Source organism: Danio rerio, chromosome 11 (genome assembly GCF_049306965.1).
Source record: "Danio rerio strain Tuebingen ecotype United States chromosome 11, GRCz12tu, whole genome shotgun sequence".
NCBI lineage: Eukaryota > Metazoa > Chordata > Actinopteri > Cypriniformes > Danionidae > Danio > Danio rerio.
In genome coordinates this window covers 30,681,839-30,703,442 of record NC_133186.1, presented here as the reverse complement: position 1 = coordinate 30,703,442, position 21,604 = coordinate 30,681,839, and the positions used below count along the sequence as shown (strand labels likewise).

The 21,604-nt window shown below is 35.0% G+C and overlaps 1 protein-coding gene across 1 annotated transcript; it reads left to right on the top strand.

The window, feature by feature from the left end:
- The first annotated feature begins 255 nt into the window (after positions 1-255).
- Positions 256-18,192, top strand: dhrs3b (dehydrogenase/reductase (SDR family) member 3b). Its single transcript, NM_001006070.1, is given in 6 exon segments — positions 256-866; positions 11,253-11,396; positions 13,582-13,701; positions 14,284-14,522; positions 17,561-17,686; positions 17,786-18,192. Coding segments are annotated over 6 exon segments (909 nt in total). The 5' UTR covers positions 256-671; the 3' UTR covers positions 17,871-18,192.
- The last annotated feature ends 3,412 nt before the right edge of the window (positions 18,193-21,604 follow it).

The following is a 21,604-nucleotide window of genomic DNA, read 5'->3' as shown; positions in this document are numbered from 1 at the left end:
AGTCATTTATAATTTTGTTTTGTAGACATTTGAGTCGACTCATCAATGATTCAAGGACTCATTACAACTTTGCAGTAATGTGAACAAATCATAGCGAACTGATTCAAAAGATTCGAATCACTGGAATGAATCAAAATAACCCAGCCAGCACTAGATACGATAAGCACAGGTTGAAAGGCAGCGAAATTGCCTGTGGCACCACTTCTGGGGGAGGAGACTCAGCCGTCATAAAGAAACCCTCACGCCAACCGTTGATAAAGCAATACTTCTGTCAGTCCTCCAGCTGTCAATCAAGATAAATAGTCTCTTTAAAACCCCTATCAGACCCGAGGTATCGTCATAGTTGGACTCTGGCCGCTGTCAGTAGCGACAGGACTCAGTCTCCGGTGCAAAACAGCAGCGCACACTTGTCGCAGCAAGAGCTCCGTGGATAAAGAGTTTATGTCGGAATAAAGGTGCGCAAAATGACAGATATTCCTCAGAGGCGCACATGAACTGCCTTGGACCGCGTTTCACTCTATTAAGAGTGAGTCAGCTCTGCAAAATAAGGCGAATTGCCCTATTCACTCATTTAAATAGGAGTAAAGGTGATCGCTCCGAGCAAGGATTCAATTAGTTCGGCAATTGTTCCAGGCGAGAACTGAGATAAGCGGACACTGAGACGGAGTGAAATGGATCTGAAGGCGCTGGGCTGCGTGGTGCTCTTACCTATTCAGATACTATACTATACTGTCAAGGCGACCGTGTGCTGGTTCCTACCGAGCAGGCGGAGAGATCTGACCGGAGATGTAGTGCTTATCACGGGTGGCGGACGGGGCATTGGCCGTCACCTGGCTAAGGAGTTCGCCGTGCGTGGAGCTAAAAAGGTAAGTCCTTTGTAACATTATTTTGGCCATATGGCTGTATGTGTGTCATATTTAAGTTGTGCACTTTATTTAAACAGTGCCAATGTGGTGTTAGAATAGTTATAATATAGTTACCATAGTCTTAAACTTTAATAACACATTCATGCGCTATTTGGCACATAACAAAGAAGTAAAACTGTTATTAATGTAAACAATAATTTCGCCACATAATATTGTCACTATCCCAGAGGGTTTTGCATTTCTGTCCCACTCTTAAAAAACATTTGGCGTGAAACTTTAAAATTGTTTTGAAATTGTAGACATAAAAGTAAACATTTAAAACATAAATGAAACAAATTTATAGTATTTCCTTAATTGTTTATTTAAAGGATTTTTTCCCAATATTTTCAAATAAATGCATGGAAACAGTAGTTTAACAATGATGAAAATGTGTGATCTGTCTTTTTGTTGTAACAATACCTTCTGTTTTAGATGTGGTCATTTGTGTAGGATAATCCACATCAACAAATCACTAGTCTAATAATGGATGAGTTTGTTTTGTTTTGCAATGTATCACCCTGCATGCTCCCTGTTCATAAGCCCATTGTCTCAACAGTGCATAGGTCATGACCTCTTTGGTCAACAAACCAATCAAAATGTAGAACTGGAACCCAATGTCTGGTTCAACTGGGTCATTTAAACAGCTATTTGATGGAAAAATACCCATCTTTCAAACTTTGACAGCTCTGATGTTCAAATTATTACTGGGTCTAGTTGAAAAACCTCTAGAGGGGCCAGTGGCCCAAGAAGTTCAGGGTGCCAAAAGCTTTGACCTTGGCAAAAATCTTGAAATATTAGGCATCTGCCTTTCTCTATGAATCTTTATTCCATTACAAACTCTGTCTGGAGTATTGCATGCCTATATTAAATCTCATATTGGCAGTGGTGTAATTATATATATATATATATATATATATATATATATATATATATATATATATATATATATATATATATATATATATATAATTGTCTCAGCAGTCAGAATCTAATGAAACGAGACTGTGTGCTGAAAGTCATAAGCTGGGAAGAAATGTCTCAGCTGCCTCACCCACCCAAGACATTGCATTATAAATAGACCCAGTGGCCCAACTGTAATAAACAGGGCTTAATAACTTCTGTAACCACAGTGACAGGGGCCCCAGTGTTTGGCGGCATTACACCCAAGGCTTTACTTTGATTTACAAACATTTCCCCCTTGAGAAGGTTGTGTGTACGAGACTAAATAAAGCCCATCATAAAAGCCTTAGCGCAAACCTTACCACTCTCAGACCTTAGATCCCTGAATGCTCGCTGACACAACTCACCTTTTACATCATCATGGGGCAAAGGTCTTTAAAAGAAGCAGCTTTGCAGCAGTGTGTTAAAGGAAGCCACCGTGCTTGTCAACACCCCATTGTTAGCCATTGTCAAGGTGTGAAAGCTCAAGGAAAAGACACCTGCAGTCGCTGTCTTAACAGTTAGCCTATTCTTAAGGAATGCTAAAAAGCCAAGAATCATAAATGCACAGGCTCAGAGTTAACTTGACCACCCTCACCTCAAAGTGGAGGTTGTAATTTTCCAGAAAGCAGGCTGTTATTATGAGGTCCAAGAAGTCAGCAAGTCCTCACTGCATGGCAATTTAACACTGGAAATATCTTGCAAGAGTGGTGTCATAAACCACTAGCCATACCCTAAACAGTGATTTGAAGAACCAAAAAAAGAACTTCTGGAAGTTACAGAAGCACCGTCATCTGTGACCATCCATGTGGTCTCATGGCTGATGGCTTAAGGAAGTGTGAAGGAAGTGAGCCCTATGTAAATTGCTTTCTGCATGTGTATGGGCTGGGGGGAGGGTGGCAGGGACCATACAGCTCCCAGCTGGGCAGTGCCCTGTGACTGACCCTTCTGTCTCCACACTAATTAGACAGCGGCAGGCGACTGCCTCCTGAACTCCTTGCGCCCCCGTCCACATACAGACCCATTCAGTAGGGAGTAAAGTGGATTACTTGGGCTATGTTTACACTTATCTAGATACATTTGAAGGGGCTATCTGTTTTAAGACTACTGTCCACACTAAGATTGTGTTCAGACTTGAGCACAAAGAGGTTAAGTTTGATTAAATCAAACTTCGATTTGATTACTGCAGTCCAGTAGAATAAGTGTTAATACACTTGGGCTCAAAAAGCAGATCAATGCTTCTGAAAAGTTGAGTCTTGGTCTACTTTGAAACAAACTGATCCATTTTGACTGAAATGTGAATGCAGACTGGACCAAAACAGGGTGTGAATTTACAAGATGCAGCCGTAAAAATGGATTACTCAAGCATGCTCAATCATTCGTGATCATTTTAGGAGATAGACGGCACTTTACAGTTTGGTGCACTGCAGGCATAGGAAATGCTGCCTCGTTGCAGCAGACTTTTTGTTTAAGGAATTCCAAACACTGTTTTGACTATTTACACATTTTATAACCTCTTCATGTGTTCTCAGATAAAAGAAATACTATCGTGTGTATTTGCACATAAAACCAGCACATCAAGATCAGTTCAGATTTAGTTTCAGTCTTAAGTATGACAGTGGGAATGCTAAGGAAACTGAACTGCAATTGTCAACACAATCTAAGACAGCAATTCTGTTCCATGTGAAGGAATTTGGAAAAAAAATTTGGTCCCACTTTATATTAAGTGGCCTTAACTAATATGTACTTACACAGGAATTAATAGTTTGTTACAATGTAAATACATGTATTTACTGTGTACTTACTGTGCTTACTGTGTACTTACTGTGCTTGATTAAATACATGTATGTAATTACATCTGTAATAAACATTTTTAATTACATTTGTAAATACACTGTTGACCATCCCTTACACCTTTAACCACCCTTAAACCTACCCATGCCACCAAACTTGTCCATAACCCAACCTCTATCCCAACTCAAAAGCACCACAAGTGTTCTCAAATACATTATAAACACAGTAAGTACATTGTATTTATTTTGTGATGTCAGTACATAGTAGTTAAGGACACTTAATATAAAGTGGGACCAATTTTTTTTATAATATTTCATGTTGTATGAGAAGCCTTAGGAAAAACTATGTGTGTATGGACAAAGACCATTTTTAAATTGGATACACATTAATGTAGACCTGCACTACTGGTCAAAAGTTTGGGGTCAGTTCTTTTTTTTCATGTGTTTTTTTCCAGTCATTATTGCTTTTATTACTATTATCATTAAAAATAATAATATTAATAATTACAATGTTAATAATTAATATTAGAGTGATTTCTGAAGGATCATGTGACTGAAGACTGGAGTAAGCTGAAAGTTCATCATTAAAATCACTGGAGTAAATGTTTAAATTAAATTATAAACTACTTTTGAACAGTTATTTTATAGTGCAATAACATTTCACAGTTTAAATTTTTTTATTTATTTCTGATTAAATAAATGCAGTCTTGGTGAGCAGGAGAAGCTTATTTTAAAACGTTTAAAAATCCTAATGACCCCAAACTTTTGACCGGTAGTGTGTCTTTGTGTGCAATTAGGCAAATTATACTTTAGGTCTTGCAACAATATCGAAAACCAACTGCAACTAATTGTTATTCAGTAACTAATTATACAAGGTTTTTGTTATCTTCACTCAGTTTCTGTCTTCAAAATAAAATATTTTCTCCATCAAACTTAAGAAAAACTTTTGTGCCAATTATTAATGTTGTCTTTAATAACCCATCATTTGATTTTTTTTACATTTTGACCTACTGTAATATAATGTAATAATTGTTAAACTTATAGCATTAGCAAACTTTAGTATAAAGAAATGCCAAATCATATGCAGTTTTTTTTAAACCAGTGACCATAATCAAGTATTATTTACAAAAAATATACTTATTTTATTATGTGATTATGTGAGCCTGTATTTCGGCCACAAGTTTTTTTTTTTTTTCCTTTAAATCCCTGAAATAGATGAGTGCTCTTTTATATGGTAATAACATTAAATATGTAGATCTGACAGCAGTCAATTGCACACAATTTCAAGATAATTTTCTATTTATAAATGCCACATCTGGAAGAGTAGCATACTCACAGGTTTTTGTACGCACATTCGTTTTCTCTGAATCACACTTACACCCTTCTGCGAAATTATGCTAGAACAAATTTAAAACGTTTTCTGTGCAACATTTTATAAATGAGGCGCCGGATTACAAAGCTACTCATAAGAGCTTCACATACATAGCACTGATTATTTGTGTGTTTATCTTTAAGGAAACACAATGTGTATCCTCACAGGACTGGATTAAGCACGGTTTGTTTGCTCCTTATTTTCGCATATTATATGCTAATGCAGTGCACTCAGCCATTGCTACTCTAAGGACTTGAGTGATAAGACTTGCTAATGTGATGTGTGCAGATGAAGCTCATAGTGGGATTGTATGGGAGACCACCTTGTGAGCTCTTGTTCTCTGACAGAAATATCAAGATTGTTGTGAAATCCTATTATAAGCTTAATCAAGACCTTCTCAGTAATTAGCTCAAAGGCCATGAATATAAAACAGGCCTGTGCTAAAACACACAGGCATCCATTAGGCCAAAAAGGTGAAACCACCTGCAGATCAGACCATCTTTTGCCTCATTCATCACTGATAGGGATATACGCGTATAACGGTTTAGGTTAATTAGTTTAGGTCACTTAAAATCTTTATCTGGACATAATGCATTTAACCAGAAATCCAACCTTCTTCAATTTTTGGTGCGTAAAGTTTCTTCACATTTCAGACTGACCCCAGTAATGACTCCACTTTTCCATGAAGCCGGCTGAAATGCATACTTAACAAAATGAAAACACCACATGCTCAGAGGCTGGAAATTTCCACAAATCCTTTCACAAAAAAGAGAAGTAATTGGACCAATTACAAGCAGCCATGGCCAATAAATGTGAACCATTCTTCAGTGACAAACATGCAGCAGTCTGAGTGAGGTTACTGTACTTGAGTATTTTGCAGTCCATTTTTAATGTTTTTGAGAATTAAAATTTTAAACCAGACCCTGGATTTACCTAACAGTAAAATTGAACATTTAAGCCTGGTTTATACTTCCTGTGTAGGCATGGGATGATAACCGCTTTCAAGGTATACCAGGGTTTTGAAAAGTCAAGGTTTTAAAGCCATAAAAATGTTCTGCAATACCGTATGTAGGTATGTGTACAATTTTTTTATTTACGTTTTTTTTTTTTTTTTTTTTTTAGGACAACAATTTCTTTAGCAGAAAAGATGCTGTTTTAAATTAAATTTAAATAGACACAAATGAAGACAGCAGAAGTCAGTAGTTCATTTAGCCTGACATGTTTACTGCTCCAAAATATTTTAAATATTTAAAATAGCGTTCAAAAGAGAAATTTTTTTTTTTTTTTTACCCAGACATTTAAAAAGAATATATTTTAGAGCAGTAATCACAATACTGTGAAACCGTAATATTTTTATTCAAGGTTACCCCACCGTCAGAATCTTACGAGTGATCGGCGTGACCCATTACGCATGCCTTGCGTGTAGTCTTGCATTTATGCTTCTGCATGCTGTTTGTGTTCCTCTGCAATAGCCCTTCCGAAACGCTAGCTGGCAGCAGGTTTTTGTGTTCCTCTGTGTCGAGTTTCTCCAAGGGTGTTTTGTTTTTTTCTGAACACTACCTTAATACAAAAGTGGCTCAAACTCGCTCATTTTGAGGCGAATGCGCAACAACTTTAATCATAAGGTAAACAAAACAAGAGTTTCCATCTGGACCTCCTTCACGGGACTCGACACTCGTAAACACTCGCTCCCATCGCGTGGGTCCCACCTCTACACGAACTCGTCAACATTAACCTAGACTAACCATATTCCATACACAACATTAATGTGTATACAGATTACATTTTAAAACCAATCTCTGAATAAATACTTACAAGTCGTAGACAAGCTATTTTTCTGTGTAATTTTTGTTTTTCGCTCTTTCATCCCTGATCACAACAGAGACTCTCCTACCAAATGTTTCCAAAAAATATCTGTAAGTTTGCTACGTCAACCCAATGCACTTGAAAATGAACTGTGGGCAAGCTTAAGGTGCAAGTGACGCTTGGGAGGGAGACATTTAGAGCAAGGAAAATATGCATTTTAATTTAATATATGCATAACACAGTATTACATTGTTTTTGAAATGAAAATCATGTTATCACAATTTGTTGAATGTATGACTGTTTTGAAATGGGGATATTTAAACGTCATTTGTGAGTGATGATAACCCCGCCGCAAATCTGCCACAGGGAGCCTGAAAGACAGGCTTCAAATGCTATTTGCCCATCATCTTTGTGCATTGATGATGTTTATATTCATAAAAGGTCAGTTAAGTTAGCGCTAACTTGTTTAATATTTTAAATTGCCACTCTGTAGTAAAAAAAAGCTAAATCTAAAACTTAAATGATTGTAAGGTTCTTTTATTGCAATCTTTCATAAAAAAATATTAAATATAACATTAACTTCAAGCACATTTACACACAATAATAGTATATTCTGACATGATTTTTTCTTCAACTAATGACCATTTTTGCCGGTGAATTAAAGTTATGCGCCATGTACGTAACACTATTTTAATTGTGTACGGAACATCATTAATACCTATAATATTCTGTACACATGTGGAGGCAGTACTTTCCCCCTTTTCTCAAAAACTACTGAAAGAGTAAGTTTACAGAAAGTGTTCGGAAAATGGTAAGTCTACGTTACCAATCCGACCAATCACAGTGCTTGCGCTACGCATTGTTTGCAACAGTAGTTAAATTTTTTAAAGGTGCGCATCAGCATCGCCGACAGACACGTCGAGAGCTACACGTAGGCTGAGCCAGAGCATACGCGTGAGCTTGATGCAGAAGTAATCAACCTTATTAGTGGGCATGGCTATTACTGGCCATAATTTGGGATTCAACGATTATAGATTTTGATTATATGATTATAGTCTGAGGAATAATAATGTTTATCACAATTATTATGCATTCAAAACACCATTAGTGCAGTAAACCACATGAAATTTCATTAAACTTTAAAGTAGGGCTGCACAATATCGTTTCAGCATGAATATCCCCATTTCAAGAAAGTGTAAAGCATTTGGGCACAATAACTTAAAACATTTGACACTTTAATAAAGATTTTTTTTACTGATTTATTAATGCAATGAAGACTATACAGTGTTATTTTACATTACTATATTTCTGTATTAAATACTGTTTGACTCTCCAGAAAACCATAAAGAACTGTTTATTTACTTTTTTGTTTACTCTATTGTAATTATTCTTGCAATTTTATTTTTTTTATACATGATTCACATCCTTTCAAAATCAATCCAACCAATATAAAGAAAATATTTTTCAAAAATAAAGCTATTTAAGCCATCTGGTTGAACTGTTTTCATATCACATTTTAAATCGCAGCAAAACAAAATATTGCAATGTCAGATTTTTTGTGCAGCCCTACTTTAAAGTGTCGTTTTTTGCTGTTCAGTAAACAACTATAGGTGCACCTGGATATCGTGAGCTCGTCGCATGCGCGTCACTGCCGATATGTGTGTGCGCAAGCGGTGCGCCTCCATTGGAAATAAAAAACTTACGAGCGCAAAAGACAGGACATGTGAACAGCCCTTAGTCAATAGCCTCAACCATAGTTAAAATCAGCCTTTATTCCAGTGTGTGTGGATATTCGCCTCTGTGTACAAGCTCAGAACTTTAAACTAGTGAATAGTTAGGATAATTTTGTTTAGTGTTTTGTTCCATGCAGAAACACGGTGTTGAGAAGCTTTTACAATTATTTAAGCATGACGAATTAAAGTGTGGTTAATAGTGAAATTGGTTGTCGGCGCCAGTGGTGTAGTGGTTAGTGCGTGGACACATGCACTCCGGTGCTTGCGGCAACCAGAGTTCGATTCTGCCTTGTGGTCTTATGTCGATCCTTCCCCTCTCTCTGCTCCCATGCTTTCCTGTCAATTCACTACTATCCTATCAAATAAAGGTAAAACCCTCTTAGAAATAATAATAATAAAAAAGCGAAACTGGTAAACCGTTGAATCCCTAGCCATTATTATAAAGTATTAAAATATTTGCTCTCACTAGTTTGTGATGGACATTTGGACGTATATTTGCTTCAGAAATCAGGATATGAACAATATAACAAACTTTAATTTTATATCAGTTTAGTAATTACATGACTAGAGTTGACTAGTTTATATTGTTAAATAAAATTACAATCAAGAGATTTGGTGCTTGTATCAAATAAAATTTAGAAACGTGACTATAAATGTAGATTAGATATTAATTGCAAGCAAATTGTTTAATGTTTCAAATAACTTTGTGAAAATGAAATGTCAAAATATTGTTGAAATACTTATTTAAAAAGATTCTAGTTTTAAATATGCGTGATGATATTTTTGCCATAAAATGTATTGTATATATTCTGTAAATCATTCAAAATGTGTAATAGTCATATAATCAATAAGGTTAAACATGTAAACAGGATATATTTTAATGTATATTAAAAACATTAAATTTAAAGCTGCATTACATTTTTATTGTTGTGATGCTTTAAAAAAACGTCTTTTTTGACCCACACATTAATAAACCAATATAATACTGATGTAAACAAACCACAGTTGAGCTAAAATAATAAATACAAATCTGTTTACAAATAATGTCTCCAAATGAGGATATGCTCAAAGGGTGGTTTTCTCTTATTAGGCTAACTTCTGCGGCCAAATGGATCCCCGCACACACATACACACACATTATCATGAGGCTGTTGAAGCAGAAAATGGCTGGGTCCGTATGCCCAGCAGGCTGTGTAATCTCTATGAGAATTTGTCTGCGAGAGATGATGAGGCAGCATCACTGATTTCATTACCTTTCCTTGACCTCTCAGACTGACAAATCTAATTGACCAATCACTGCCCCCCATGTTCTCTGTCCCAGCAAATCCATTCACACAGTCATCTCTCTTAATCCTTCTCTCTTAACAAACAGCCTCACTCTTGCTTCTGTTCTTACAATGCTTACTACTATTCTTCATATGAATATGTGTTGTTAAACTGGCATTAAATAAACCAATGATACACAACACATTGGTTTACAGTGAATTTTGAACATATGACAATTTAGGGCAGCTTTAAAGTTACTAAGCTTTATTTAAATAATGAATAGTTAATTTTACTGAAATACAATAGAGCCATACAGTCGCATTGATCCATTAATACTTTGTTTATGATGTAATTAACATTCATTTTCAGATGATAGGATTTGTTATGTTTGTTTTGGAGTGGTTTGGAATTGACTAGTAATTAGAATTAACAAGGAATTAGTCCAAACAAGCACCTAAATGAATATGACTAAACAGTGGTCACATGGTACAAGTTGTACTGTTTTTTTGTCCACAAATCACATTTATAAGTTGTAATCAGTCCTAAAAGGATGCAAATTGGGCTAGTGATATGGCAAAAATGCAATCTCTATAATTATTTTCCATACTGAACAATACCGACATTTATATATATATATATATATATATATATATATATATATATATATATATATATATATATATATATATATATATATATATATTTCAGATAAAAGTAGTTAATGCTTACAGATTTAAAAAGAGTACCCCAACAATGACTGAAGCAACAAAAATTAGAGGGTCTATTAAACGGTACAACATTTTCAGCCGATAAGTTTTCAGTGGTTCGATTCGATACATCTCTAATATTAACACATTTTTAGATTCCCATTGTTGTACATTTCTAAAGTGTGATTGGCTTTTGGGTCAATATAGAGTAAAAAAAAAAGTCCAGAATTTATTTAAAAAGTTATTGACATCAATTTTGTCACCATTCAATATAATACTGTTTATCGGCCAGCCCTAGACGCAAATGCTCTTTACAAGTTATAATCTCATAAACATGGTACTTACACTGATTCGACCCGATTGTGTAATCAAAGATCAGAACTGTTCATTCATCATTCCAAGGAAATGTTTTTCATTTAAAAAGGACATACAAAAATGCAAAAACAGATTATCTTCTGACTCATGCTTTTCATGTCAAACATTTGGCTAGAATTGTAGGTCACACAGTCTCTTGTGTTTACAAGTAAACACCCACAATGAAGAATACAAGTCATGATAAATTAGCAAAGACCGTTAAAACACAACAACTGACAAATTAAATCTACTTTGAGACAGGACTAAAGACTTGAGCGGTGACGTATTTTGCTTTAGCTTTCTGGAAAGATGATGCATGGCCAGTATTACATATATCTGGCTAGTTTTATATTTTGTTCCACCTTTTTTCTTAACAGCTAATTCTGTGGGGCCGGACGGAAAAATGTCTGAAGGAGACTTGTGAGGAGATCACCCTCATGGGGACAGAGTGTCATTATTTCGTTTGCGATGTGGCCAACAGGGAAGAAGTCTACAAGCAAGCCAAGGTTGTCAGAGAAAAGGTACAATATGCACCATAATATCATACTCTGAGTTATCTGATTAAATTGATAGTTCACTCAAAATAAAAATGAATTCTGTTAGTATTTACTTTTCCTTCAAATGGTTCCAACAGTGTTTGAGTTTTCTTCTGTTGAACACAAAAGAAGATATTTTGAGGAATGTTTGTGGTATTGTATAGTATAGTATTTTTTTTCTATGTCAGTGGCTACTGATTACCAACTTACCATCTCTCTTTCACGTTCAACAGAAAAAACATTACCATACGTTTGTAGTCACTGGAGAATGAGTAAATTGTGGGTACATTTTCATTTTGTGGTGAAATATTTCTTTAAAAAACTTTGTCTGACTTTTTTTGGTATGTGTTTGTATGTGCGTGTGTGTATGTTGTTGTGATCGCCAGTGGTGTTGTCTCAGGTGGCAATTACTTTCTGTAGTCTATTCTAATCGCCAACAATGTTTTCTCTATTGGAGATTACTTCCGAATGAACTACAACCCCCAGAACTCTGTGCACTCATCAACTCCTACAGCAGCTGACAATAATCTAGACATTCACAGCTGTAGCTCACGATTCACTGATTACAAGGACTATAAGTACTAGGGATGTTTCGATCAGTTAGTTTTTGTTTTGTTTTTTGCCCTTGAGTCTTATTCATTTGATTTTGAGTATCTATCGATACTGAAACCCGATCCGATACTTCTATAATACATAAAAAAGAATAAAGAAGAGCTAAGAAACAGATTCAGGATGTTCCTTGTTTTTTATGTAATTCACTTTATTTTAACATTTAACAACTCTGTTAACAAACAGATCACGTCTGTGAGGTAGCTTAAACAATCAAGTAATTAATACCATCAATTCTTTATCCTTGGACTTTAGTAGAACAGTAAATATTTTTAAAATATAATATAAAAACAAATTAAAAAAAAAAAAGAACCTCAACTTAAAATTCCCGGGAGGCAATTCCAAGTTTACACATCTCACAGTTTGCATGGCAATGTTGTCGCATTCAACTTTATCATACCTCCAAACCACAGACATACTCATGCTTTCTGCTTCCAGATGCTTCTGTGTTATACTTTGTCGACATTTAACCAATAGCATCTCTGCGACAAAGTTATGTCATGCTGCACGCGTTGCTGTTTCTGTGTAGTCAAGAAAACTCTGTGCCTCCGCATAACTATAGATATGTTAAAAAATAATGATTAGATAGATAGATAGATAGATAGATAGATAGATAGATAGATAGATAGATAGATAGATAGATAGATAGATAGATAGATAGATAGATAGATAGATAGATAGATAGATAGATAGATAGATAGATAGATAGATAGATAGATAGATAGATAGATAGATAGATAGATAGATAGATAGATAGATAGATAGATAGATAGATAGATAGATAGATAGATAATATAGATAGATAGATATGTAAAATTCTTTTTTGTGTATTTTTTTGAGTCTGGAGGTATAGCGTCCGATTCTGATCAAGTCTGAAACTGCATAATCGGGCCCAATTTCCGATCACATGATCGGATCTGGACATAAATACGTACATCTCACCTTCATTCACACATTGCAAAGTTTCTTACACAAACTTTACGAGGCATTCTCTCTGTTTGTTTTCCTGTGTTTTGATTCTTGCCTTGTTTACCGTTTTGATCCAGTGTGGAGGATCTTTTTGTTGGACTTTCTCTTCTAAAAAAAAGAGAGGAGGGGGATAAATTTGGTGGAAGATGGATCATATCAGATGTGGATTTTGTCATTCACTTGAATGGTGGTAATTGTTAAAACACCTCTTCAAATGCTCAAAGCGCAGATAATTATTTTCTTTTTGATTATGAATAGGTTTCTGAGGCAGTGTGTAAATGTGACCGACACAAAATTATATATATTTTTTTAAAATTTTAAACATTTTGGAAAAGAATTTCAAACTCAGTGCACACTTCTAATTATAAATAATGCAGTTGGCTCTAACCTCTAATAACCCGAGTGCTGGCTTTATCACAGCTGTTTTGCCTTCCACCCCCATAGCCCGAGTAGAGATTATAGCTCACTTAAAATGTCTGGGTTAGATAAGAACCAGCGGTATGGCGACGCTGACTGGCTGTAAAAAAAGAGAACAAATAATCTGTTGTGGAAAGGAGAATAACTAGTAGTGGGTCTTTTATTTTTATGCTAGGTGGGAGATGTGACCATTCTGGTTAATAATGCTGCAGTGGTGCATGGCAAGAGTTTGCTGGACAGTGATGATGATGCTCTTCTCAAGTCGCAACACATCAATACAATGGGACAGTTTTGGGTAAGTACAGAAATGTGGTGCTCTAGTTGAAATGAATATATATATATATATATATATATATATATATATATATATATATATATATATATATATATATATATATATATATATATATATATATATTTGGTATGATTCACTATTTGTTTTTTTCCTGTTAGTTTTAGCTTATGCTATTTCAGTTTTAATTTAATATGATCATTTCTTATCAACTGATATAAATAAGTGTTCAGCTTATTTTTATATAATTACTATATAATAAATATTATTAAAATTGTTATAGAGTTAAGTCAAAAACATTGCTAGAAAAAAAATTAAAAACAAAAATTATACATAAAGAAAATACAATACCAATTTGCTTTTGCTAAAACAAACAATAGCCAAGTGCCTTTTTGCACACTAAAACAATCCAATGATATAAAAGGGCCTCAAGAACACATTTATATGAGATATTAAACATTTCATAGTATAGTATAAACATATTTTACATACATTACATAGAATAACTAACAACTTTCATCATTGCTTTCCAGCTTCCTAATTCCAGTAGCTGAACTCACCTTTTATTAATACTTTCGTCTACAGACCACGAAAGCCTTCCTGCCTCGTATGCTGGAACTCCAAAATGGCCATGTTGTGTGTGTCAACTCCATCCTGTCACTGTCCCCCATCCCCGGTGCTATAGATTACTGTACATCTAAAGCTTCTTCACTGGCCTTCATGGAGAGCTTGACTCTGGGGCTGCTGGACTGTCCAGGTGTGGCCTGCACCACCGTCCTCCCGTTCCACACCAACACTGAAATGTTTCAGGGCATGAGAGTGAGGTGAGATCATGTTTTAAGTCCTAGGAAACACACAGACACTCAACAGATTTTCCACAGTCCTGCAAATTCTAGATGGCTCAAATCCCACCCTAGATTTTCTCCCGATTATCCGGCTTCAATTGGCAGAAAGTCATATTAAAGGTTTCCAGTGGGTTAGACAGTCAATATAAGGACTATTATTTCAATGAGGCATTAAAATTGACTGTGTATGCTTTGTTAATGCATGGTTGAGTTTAGGGCTGCATGATATTGGAAAATTCTGATATTGCGATATAACATTTTTCTGCGATTATTCAGTCATTCATTTTCTTTTTGGCTTAGTCCCTTTATTAATCCGGGGTCGCCACAGCGGAATGAACCGCCAACTTATCCAGCACATTTTTACACAGCGGATGCCCTTCCAGCCACAACCCATATCTGGGAACCATCCACACACACTCATACACTATGGACAATTTAGCCTACCCAATTTACCTGTACAGCATGTCTTTGGACTGTGGGGGAAACCGGAGCACCCGGAGGAAACCCACACGAGCGCAGGGAGAACATGCAAACTCCACACAGAATCGCCAACTGACCCAGCCAAGGCATGAACTAGAGACCTTCGGGCTGTAAGGTGACGGCACTACCTACTGTGCCACTGCGTCGCCTTTTCTGCGATTAAATATTGCGATATGAATGCAGTTTCACAAGATATTTTGAATAGCTCTGTTTGATGGTTTTCTGGGGAGTCTAACGGTATTCAGGTACAGAAATTTAATAATCACAATACAAAGAAAATATTTTCTTACTTATTTTTGTCTCGTATCTTAGTCCAAATAAGAAAAAAAAATTGTTCAAGTAAAAATAAAGCTTTGTGTTCATCGTCAGAAGAAATATGGCCAAATTAAGAGTTTTTTTTCCTAAAACAAGCTAAAATATCTGCCAGCGGGGTAAGTAAAATACTTGTTTTTGCTTTGAAATGTAGATATTTGGACTAGAAACAAGACAACAATTCTAAGTAAGAGATTTATTTTGTATAAATCATATAAATTCCATATAAATACTGTGATTCAATAAAATTCTGTAACTCCTGCTCAAGTATACTTCAGACTCATCATTGCATATTTTGCAATGTGACTATTGCAAATGTGCATATTGCGATGTCAATGCTGAAACGGTATATTGTGCAGCCCTAATTGAGATGCTTTTTTTGAATAAATTATAAGCGCAAAAACTATTTTCTCATAACATTTTATCCAAACACACACTCACTTTACATCAAAAAACTCTTTTTTGGTATAGTATCAATCAATAAGCAGATAGCTAATAAGCTAGTTGTTTTCGCAAACTCATTTGATCTGGCTCCATTTTGCCATGATCCAATCATTCCCAATGGATTATGGATTAGTCCTGGGACAAAAGCAACAAACACAGAAGATCAATTTGCCACTATATATATATATATATATATATATATATATATATATATATATATATATATATATATATATATATATATATATATATATATATATATATATATGTTTGTTTCTATGGCTTATGATGAAGTATTTCAATTAATAAGTAAAATAAGGTCTGCAATATATTTAACCAAAACTGTGTATTTTTCTTATCAGTCTTGTTTACACCTAGTCACCTTAGAATTATAAGGTTTCATCTGACATTTTTGTCAAAATTGAGCTATTGACATATTCTTATTAATTGACAACTTATTTACATTATAGGATGTTTTTATAAAATGGTTACATTTTAAGACTTTTGATTTAAAAAAAAATAAATGTTACGGGCCACACAGTGGCACAGTAGGTAGTGCTGTCGCCTCACAGCAAGAAGTCCCTGGTTCGAGCCTCGGCTGGGTCAGTTGCCGTTTTTGTGTGGAGTTTGCATGTTCTACCTGCGTTCGCGTGGGTTTCCTCTGGGTGCTCCTGTTTCCCCCACAGTCCAAAGACATGCAATATAGGTGAATTGGGTAGGCTAAATTGTCCGTAGTGAATGACTGTGTGTGGATGTTTCCCAGGGACGGGTTGCGGCTGGAAGGGTATTTGCTGCGTAAAACATGCTGGATAAGTTGGCAGTTAATTCCGCTATGGCGACCCCAGATTAATAAAGGGATTAAGTCGAAAAGAAAATGAATGAATGAAACAAATGTTACACACATACTGTTTGCAATATGAAATAAAACAACTTTGAAGCTCAATATCTCAAAATCATTCAGAACACAGATAGAACCTTAAAATTTCAAGGTGATGATATATAAAAACACATTTTTCTCAATCCAATCACTAGTACTACACTAAAGACCTGTGCAAGTGGTTACAATTCTTTTGACTACTTCCAGAAGACATTGCAAACACATTCGACTGGATTGCTTGACATGACATGGATAAGTTTAGGTGCATTCAAGCAACCACACAAGTCTGCCTCCTTTCCACCTTCTGACAATGTTTTTAAACAGTTGTGTTGGTGAATCACGAAAGCTAAATACTTTGCTGTGTGAAATCATAGGCTTGGTTCGAAAGAAAAAACAAACACACAGAAAAAGCACAATGTTCTCTAACCATTCCTGATTCTAACTGAAACCCAGAATATTTGGCAAAGTTTTGTAGCTATCAGAAGCTCCTTATAATTTTTATTTCCTTGCACATTCATATGTACATTGATAAGTTAATTTTGCTATATTAGAAAGATGGGGCAAAAATCGACCCATAAGATCTACCCTTACTGTATATATACCAATCTTAAAAAGAAATCTAGAAAGTGGAAAAATAGAGATTAAAGCAGCAGGTGTAAACATGCATGTGTTTTCTTTGTCTATTTGTCAACCAAAATGCATCTTGATACCAAATATAAGCAGGGCCTTAATGGATAAGACATTCATTAATCTTCAGAACACACGTTAAGATATATTAGATGAAATCCGAGAGCTCTCTAATCCTCCATAGACGGCAATGGTCTAGAGTGTCTTGCGGTATTGTGCAACTACAGGTGGTTTTAAATAATTTTTTTTTTTTTTTTTTTTTTTTTTTTTGATACAGGTTTCCGCAACTTTTTCCTCCTCTAAAGCCAGAGGTTGTAGCACAGAGAACAGTGGATGCTGTTCGGACAAATACAGCCTTTGTTTACTTACCCTGGACCATGAACGCACTCGTTATCCTCAAAAGGTACAGTGTTTTAATTTTCAAATACAGTTTCATTTTAGATCTGAATACATTATGCAAATATGCAACTCTCATTCATTATCTTTTCTGGCTTTACTTTAGCATGCTACCACAGAGTGCACTGGAGGAAATCCACAGATTCTCAGGAACCTACACCTGCATGAATACATTCAAGGGGCGGACATGAGAGATTTAGGAATAACACAGGAGTTTCAAGTGTTACATAATTTTAAACAAACTGTTTTTTATTAAACAAAGGCTGTGGAGTTGTTCTTTCACGAGCATTGAGTTAGAAGAAAAAAAGACAGAGAGCCAGAACGCATTTCCAGGACTGTTTGCAGGTCAGCACTGACCTTTGTGTTGCGTTGTTGGACAAACACAGAATGGAAGAAAAAAAGAAGCCTCAGTTGATCGCTGTGCTGTACTGTATGTGTACTTTAATGTTTTTTAACAATCACCTTTTAACTACTGTCACTGTAAATTCTGCATCTGAATAAAAAAGAAAAAAAGAGTTTTAAAGGAAAACACCTTTCATTTGGATGTCTTTAGGGGGATTTCAGCCTAACACTTTGGTTTTAGATGCCATTTACACTGAGTTTTTAATTTAAAGGCATATTTTGTTGCTGTTACACTTGCCTTTCACACTGCCCTGGCATCTTCGACCCGCAAAAAAAAAAAAAAATTGTTTGGAAATGTGTTTTAGAATGAAAATACTCCTTATCCAGTTTTTGATGTGTTCCTAAAAAACTTTTTCCATCCAACAAACAGCTTAAAATGCATGACACTCTACATGACCATTCATGCTCACTGAGCATCCGCATAGATCAGGGGTGCTCAACCTTGTTCCTGGAGATCTACCTTCCTGCAGAGTTCAGCCCCAGACCTGATCAAACACACCTGAAACAATTAATTAGGACCTGAACAGTTCTTGATAATTACAGGCAGGTGTGTTTGTTATGGGTTGCAACTAATACATGCCTGAAGGTAGATCTCCAGGAATAGGGTTGGACACTTCTGGCATAGGTTGTCTGCATGTACTTGCTGTCTACCAGTTGCTTAATGGTCAAATATGATGGGCTTGACAAATCAGGGAACAATGTTTTCATCCAAAAATGCCAATTAACTTTCTGCTCAAACTGGAATATCGCATATAAGACATGCAAGCAAAGCAGCGTTTCCATCCAATGAGTTAAAGAGAACAAAATTGTCACGTCCTGATTAACTGGCACCAAATATCAACAGTAAAGATAGAATTTGCTGCAGTAAGAGAAGCTGCGTGAATCTTTATTTAATAAATGACTTGCGCCTCAGAAGACACTCCTGACACGCAGTGAACGCATGGTGATGTTGAGGTGTGAGACGCGGAGCTCAGTTCTGGAGGTAATTAATAATATAATAACACAAATATTTAAACAGGTAAGGCATTTTAGAATGACGAAAACAACATTTCAGATGTTTTTACAATGTGATCACCCTGCTGGTTTGTTTATTCACACACATATTTATCATCACATGATCTCTTATAACAAAATCACATGACCTTTTTTAATGCACGTACTGGAATTTGTACGTTTGAATCACAGTTTAAGAGCATCTTTTCTTATTGAATAAAAAGTTTATTCTACTCATCTACTCAGTTATGCACATTTTCAAAACGTATGCGCATTTTGGCATTTCCATCAACTGATTTCTTTTATGCGCATATCCAAAATGGTGGATGGAAACGTAGCTAATGTATAATAGTCCAGAGTGTGATTGTGGATAGCCATGACTCATTTTTTATTTATTTATTTATTTTTTATATATATATATTTGCATTTCAGTCCATCTACACTTAAAATGGAATACCATTTTCCAAACTAAAACAAGATCTTTTTAAAAACGTCCCATTCTGTCTAAAAAGGATGGTCTGGGGTACAATTCATGAAAACTTTGTTGAAGTGCACTAGTCGCATGGGATTTCACATTTGTTGTCTATAATTTTAAGTTTAGTTTGATGGTGAAATTTTTACATAAACCTTAATTAAATTTTCGGTTAAAAATAAATTCATCCAGAAATTAATTTTGTCTAAAGTTAAAAACAAAGACTGTTTTTTACAGAAAAAAATACTATTGGACTACAAATTAGATTTTAGTAAATGTGAAAGTTTGATTTCATGTAAAAAAAAATCACTAATATACTGTTTTTTTTTTTTCCGTTTTTTTTTTGGAAAATGTCTGAATTACTTTATTCAATATATTCACACGTTAAAATGTGATAGCTGTATTACAAACTCAATAGAAGAAGGAAAAGATAAGTTGCATATTTTTACTTGCACTACAGTTTTACTGTACACTAAAATGTACAGAATTTGTTTCCAAATGTAGAGTATGTTTGAATTGTACAAACTAATATCACAACATTGACTGAAAGATTAGACAAAGCCTATACATACACACACTTGCCCACTAGAAAAGGGGTTAAAAGAAGAGTTATAAGACATAGAAAACCTCAAATTGAAGACAGAAATGTGTCTACAACGTCTTCTCGTGATCTGATCGACTAAAACGTATCTTAATCCCAGATAAAACTGGAGTTTACCTTCAGACCCAACGATTGAACCAAGTGTGAAAACACCCTTACAATCAGCAAATTCTAGGCTAACAGAGTAAAGCTGTATTTGGACTGTATCACGAGGTCAACAGCAGTAAAATGCCTCATCAGCACCTCACCAACACAACAGAGCTGCCCTGGAGCTCTAGCACGTGGGCAGACTTGCTCTCCCATCACAAACATTCACTAAATTGAATCAGTCAGATCTGCTTTACATCATATTTTTTGGTCTGGACTTAAAAGATACAACAAAGATGTGAGCTCAGTTTACTTTTCAAGATCGGGGCTCAAGTTACTAAAAACCTTCTTTAACCTCTTTTAAAGTGACGTTTTGGCCCGATTGCTTTCAAAAGTGAGAACTTTGTTCTGAGAACAAAGTTATACAGGGAGAGCAGGGGAATCCAGGCTTTCCTGTGATTTATTTTATGGAAAGCTGGAAATATTTAACCACAGCTCCATCCCAGTTGTTATTCAAAAAATGTGCTTTACAAAAAAAAAAAAAAAAAAAAAAAAAAAAAGCTTACTTTGAATGTAATATACAGTGATTAAAACAACATACATTTTTATTATATGTTTAAATAAGTTTATAATATCTGTGTGTGTGCGTGTAAAACTTTATATCCAACAATATATATATGGTTAATACATATGACAAAATGATTACCACTCATGAAATTTCTGTTCTTTTTTTTAAAATATCTTGTTGATTGATAACAGAGCAAGGACATTTTTACAGTATTTCCCATTTCATATTTCTACTTGTACTGGAGTATAAATATGATACATATATGAAGTGTAAATATGATTTATTTGTCTTATTTCTGTTAGTTTATATTAGATTTGGAGTTAACGATTCACAAAAATCACGGTTCGGTTCGATATGACACGGTGTCACGGTTTAGTATGTTTTCGATACAGCTAAAAAAAAAAGAAAGAGAGAAAAGCCAGAGGATTTCTCTGATTTAAATTTTTGTAAATGTGTTAAAACTAACATCATAAAAGTGTGATCTTGTTTTTTTTTTCTTTTACTTTAAACAGTGATAGAGCTGGGGTTTCTGCTTAGCAGCTAATTAAACAAATCCTTCTTTTTACTCAAAAGCTGCTTATAAAACATGTATGTAATATTGTAGTAGTTAAACAAACAAAAAGAAAAAACAATTTAGTTTTTTATGGAACTCAGTTTCAATCAATTTTTAAGTATTTTTTTATTTTTAGGAAGATGAGTGTCCACCTTTTCTTCAGACAGTACATATCTGCTTGATTTGACTGTATTTGCCATTTTAGTGGATTTGAAAGCAGGAATTATCTGACTGAAATGGGCTTATGAA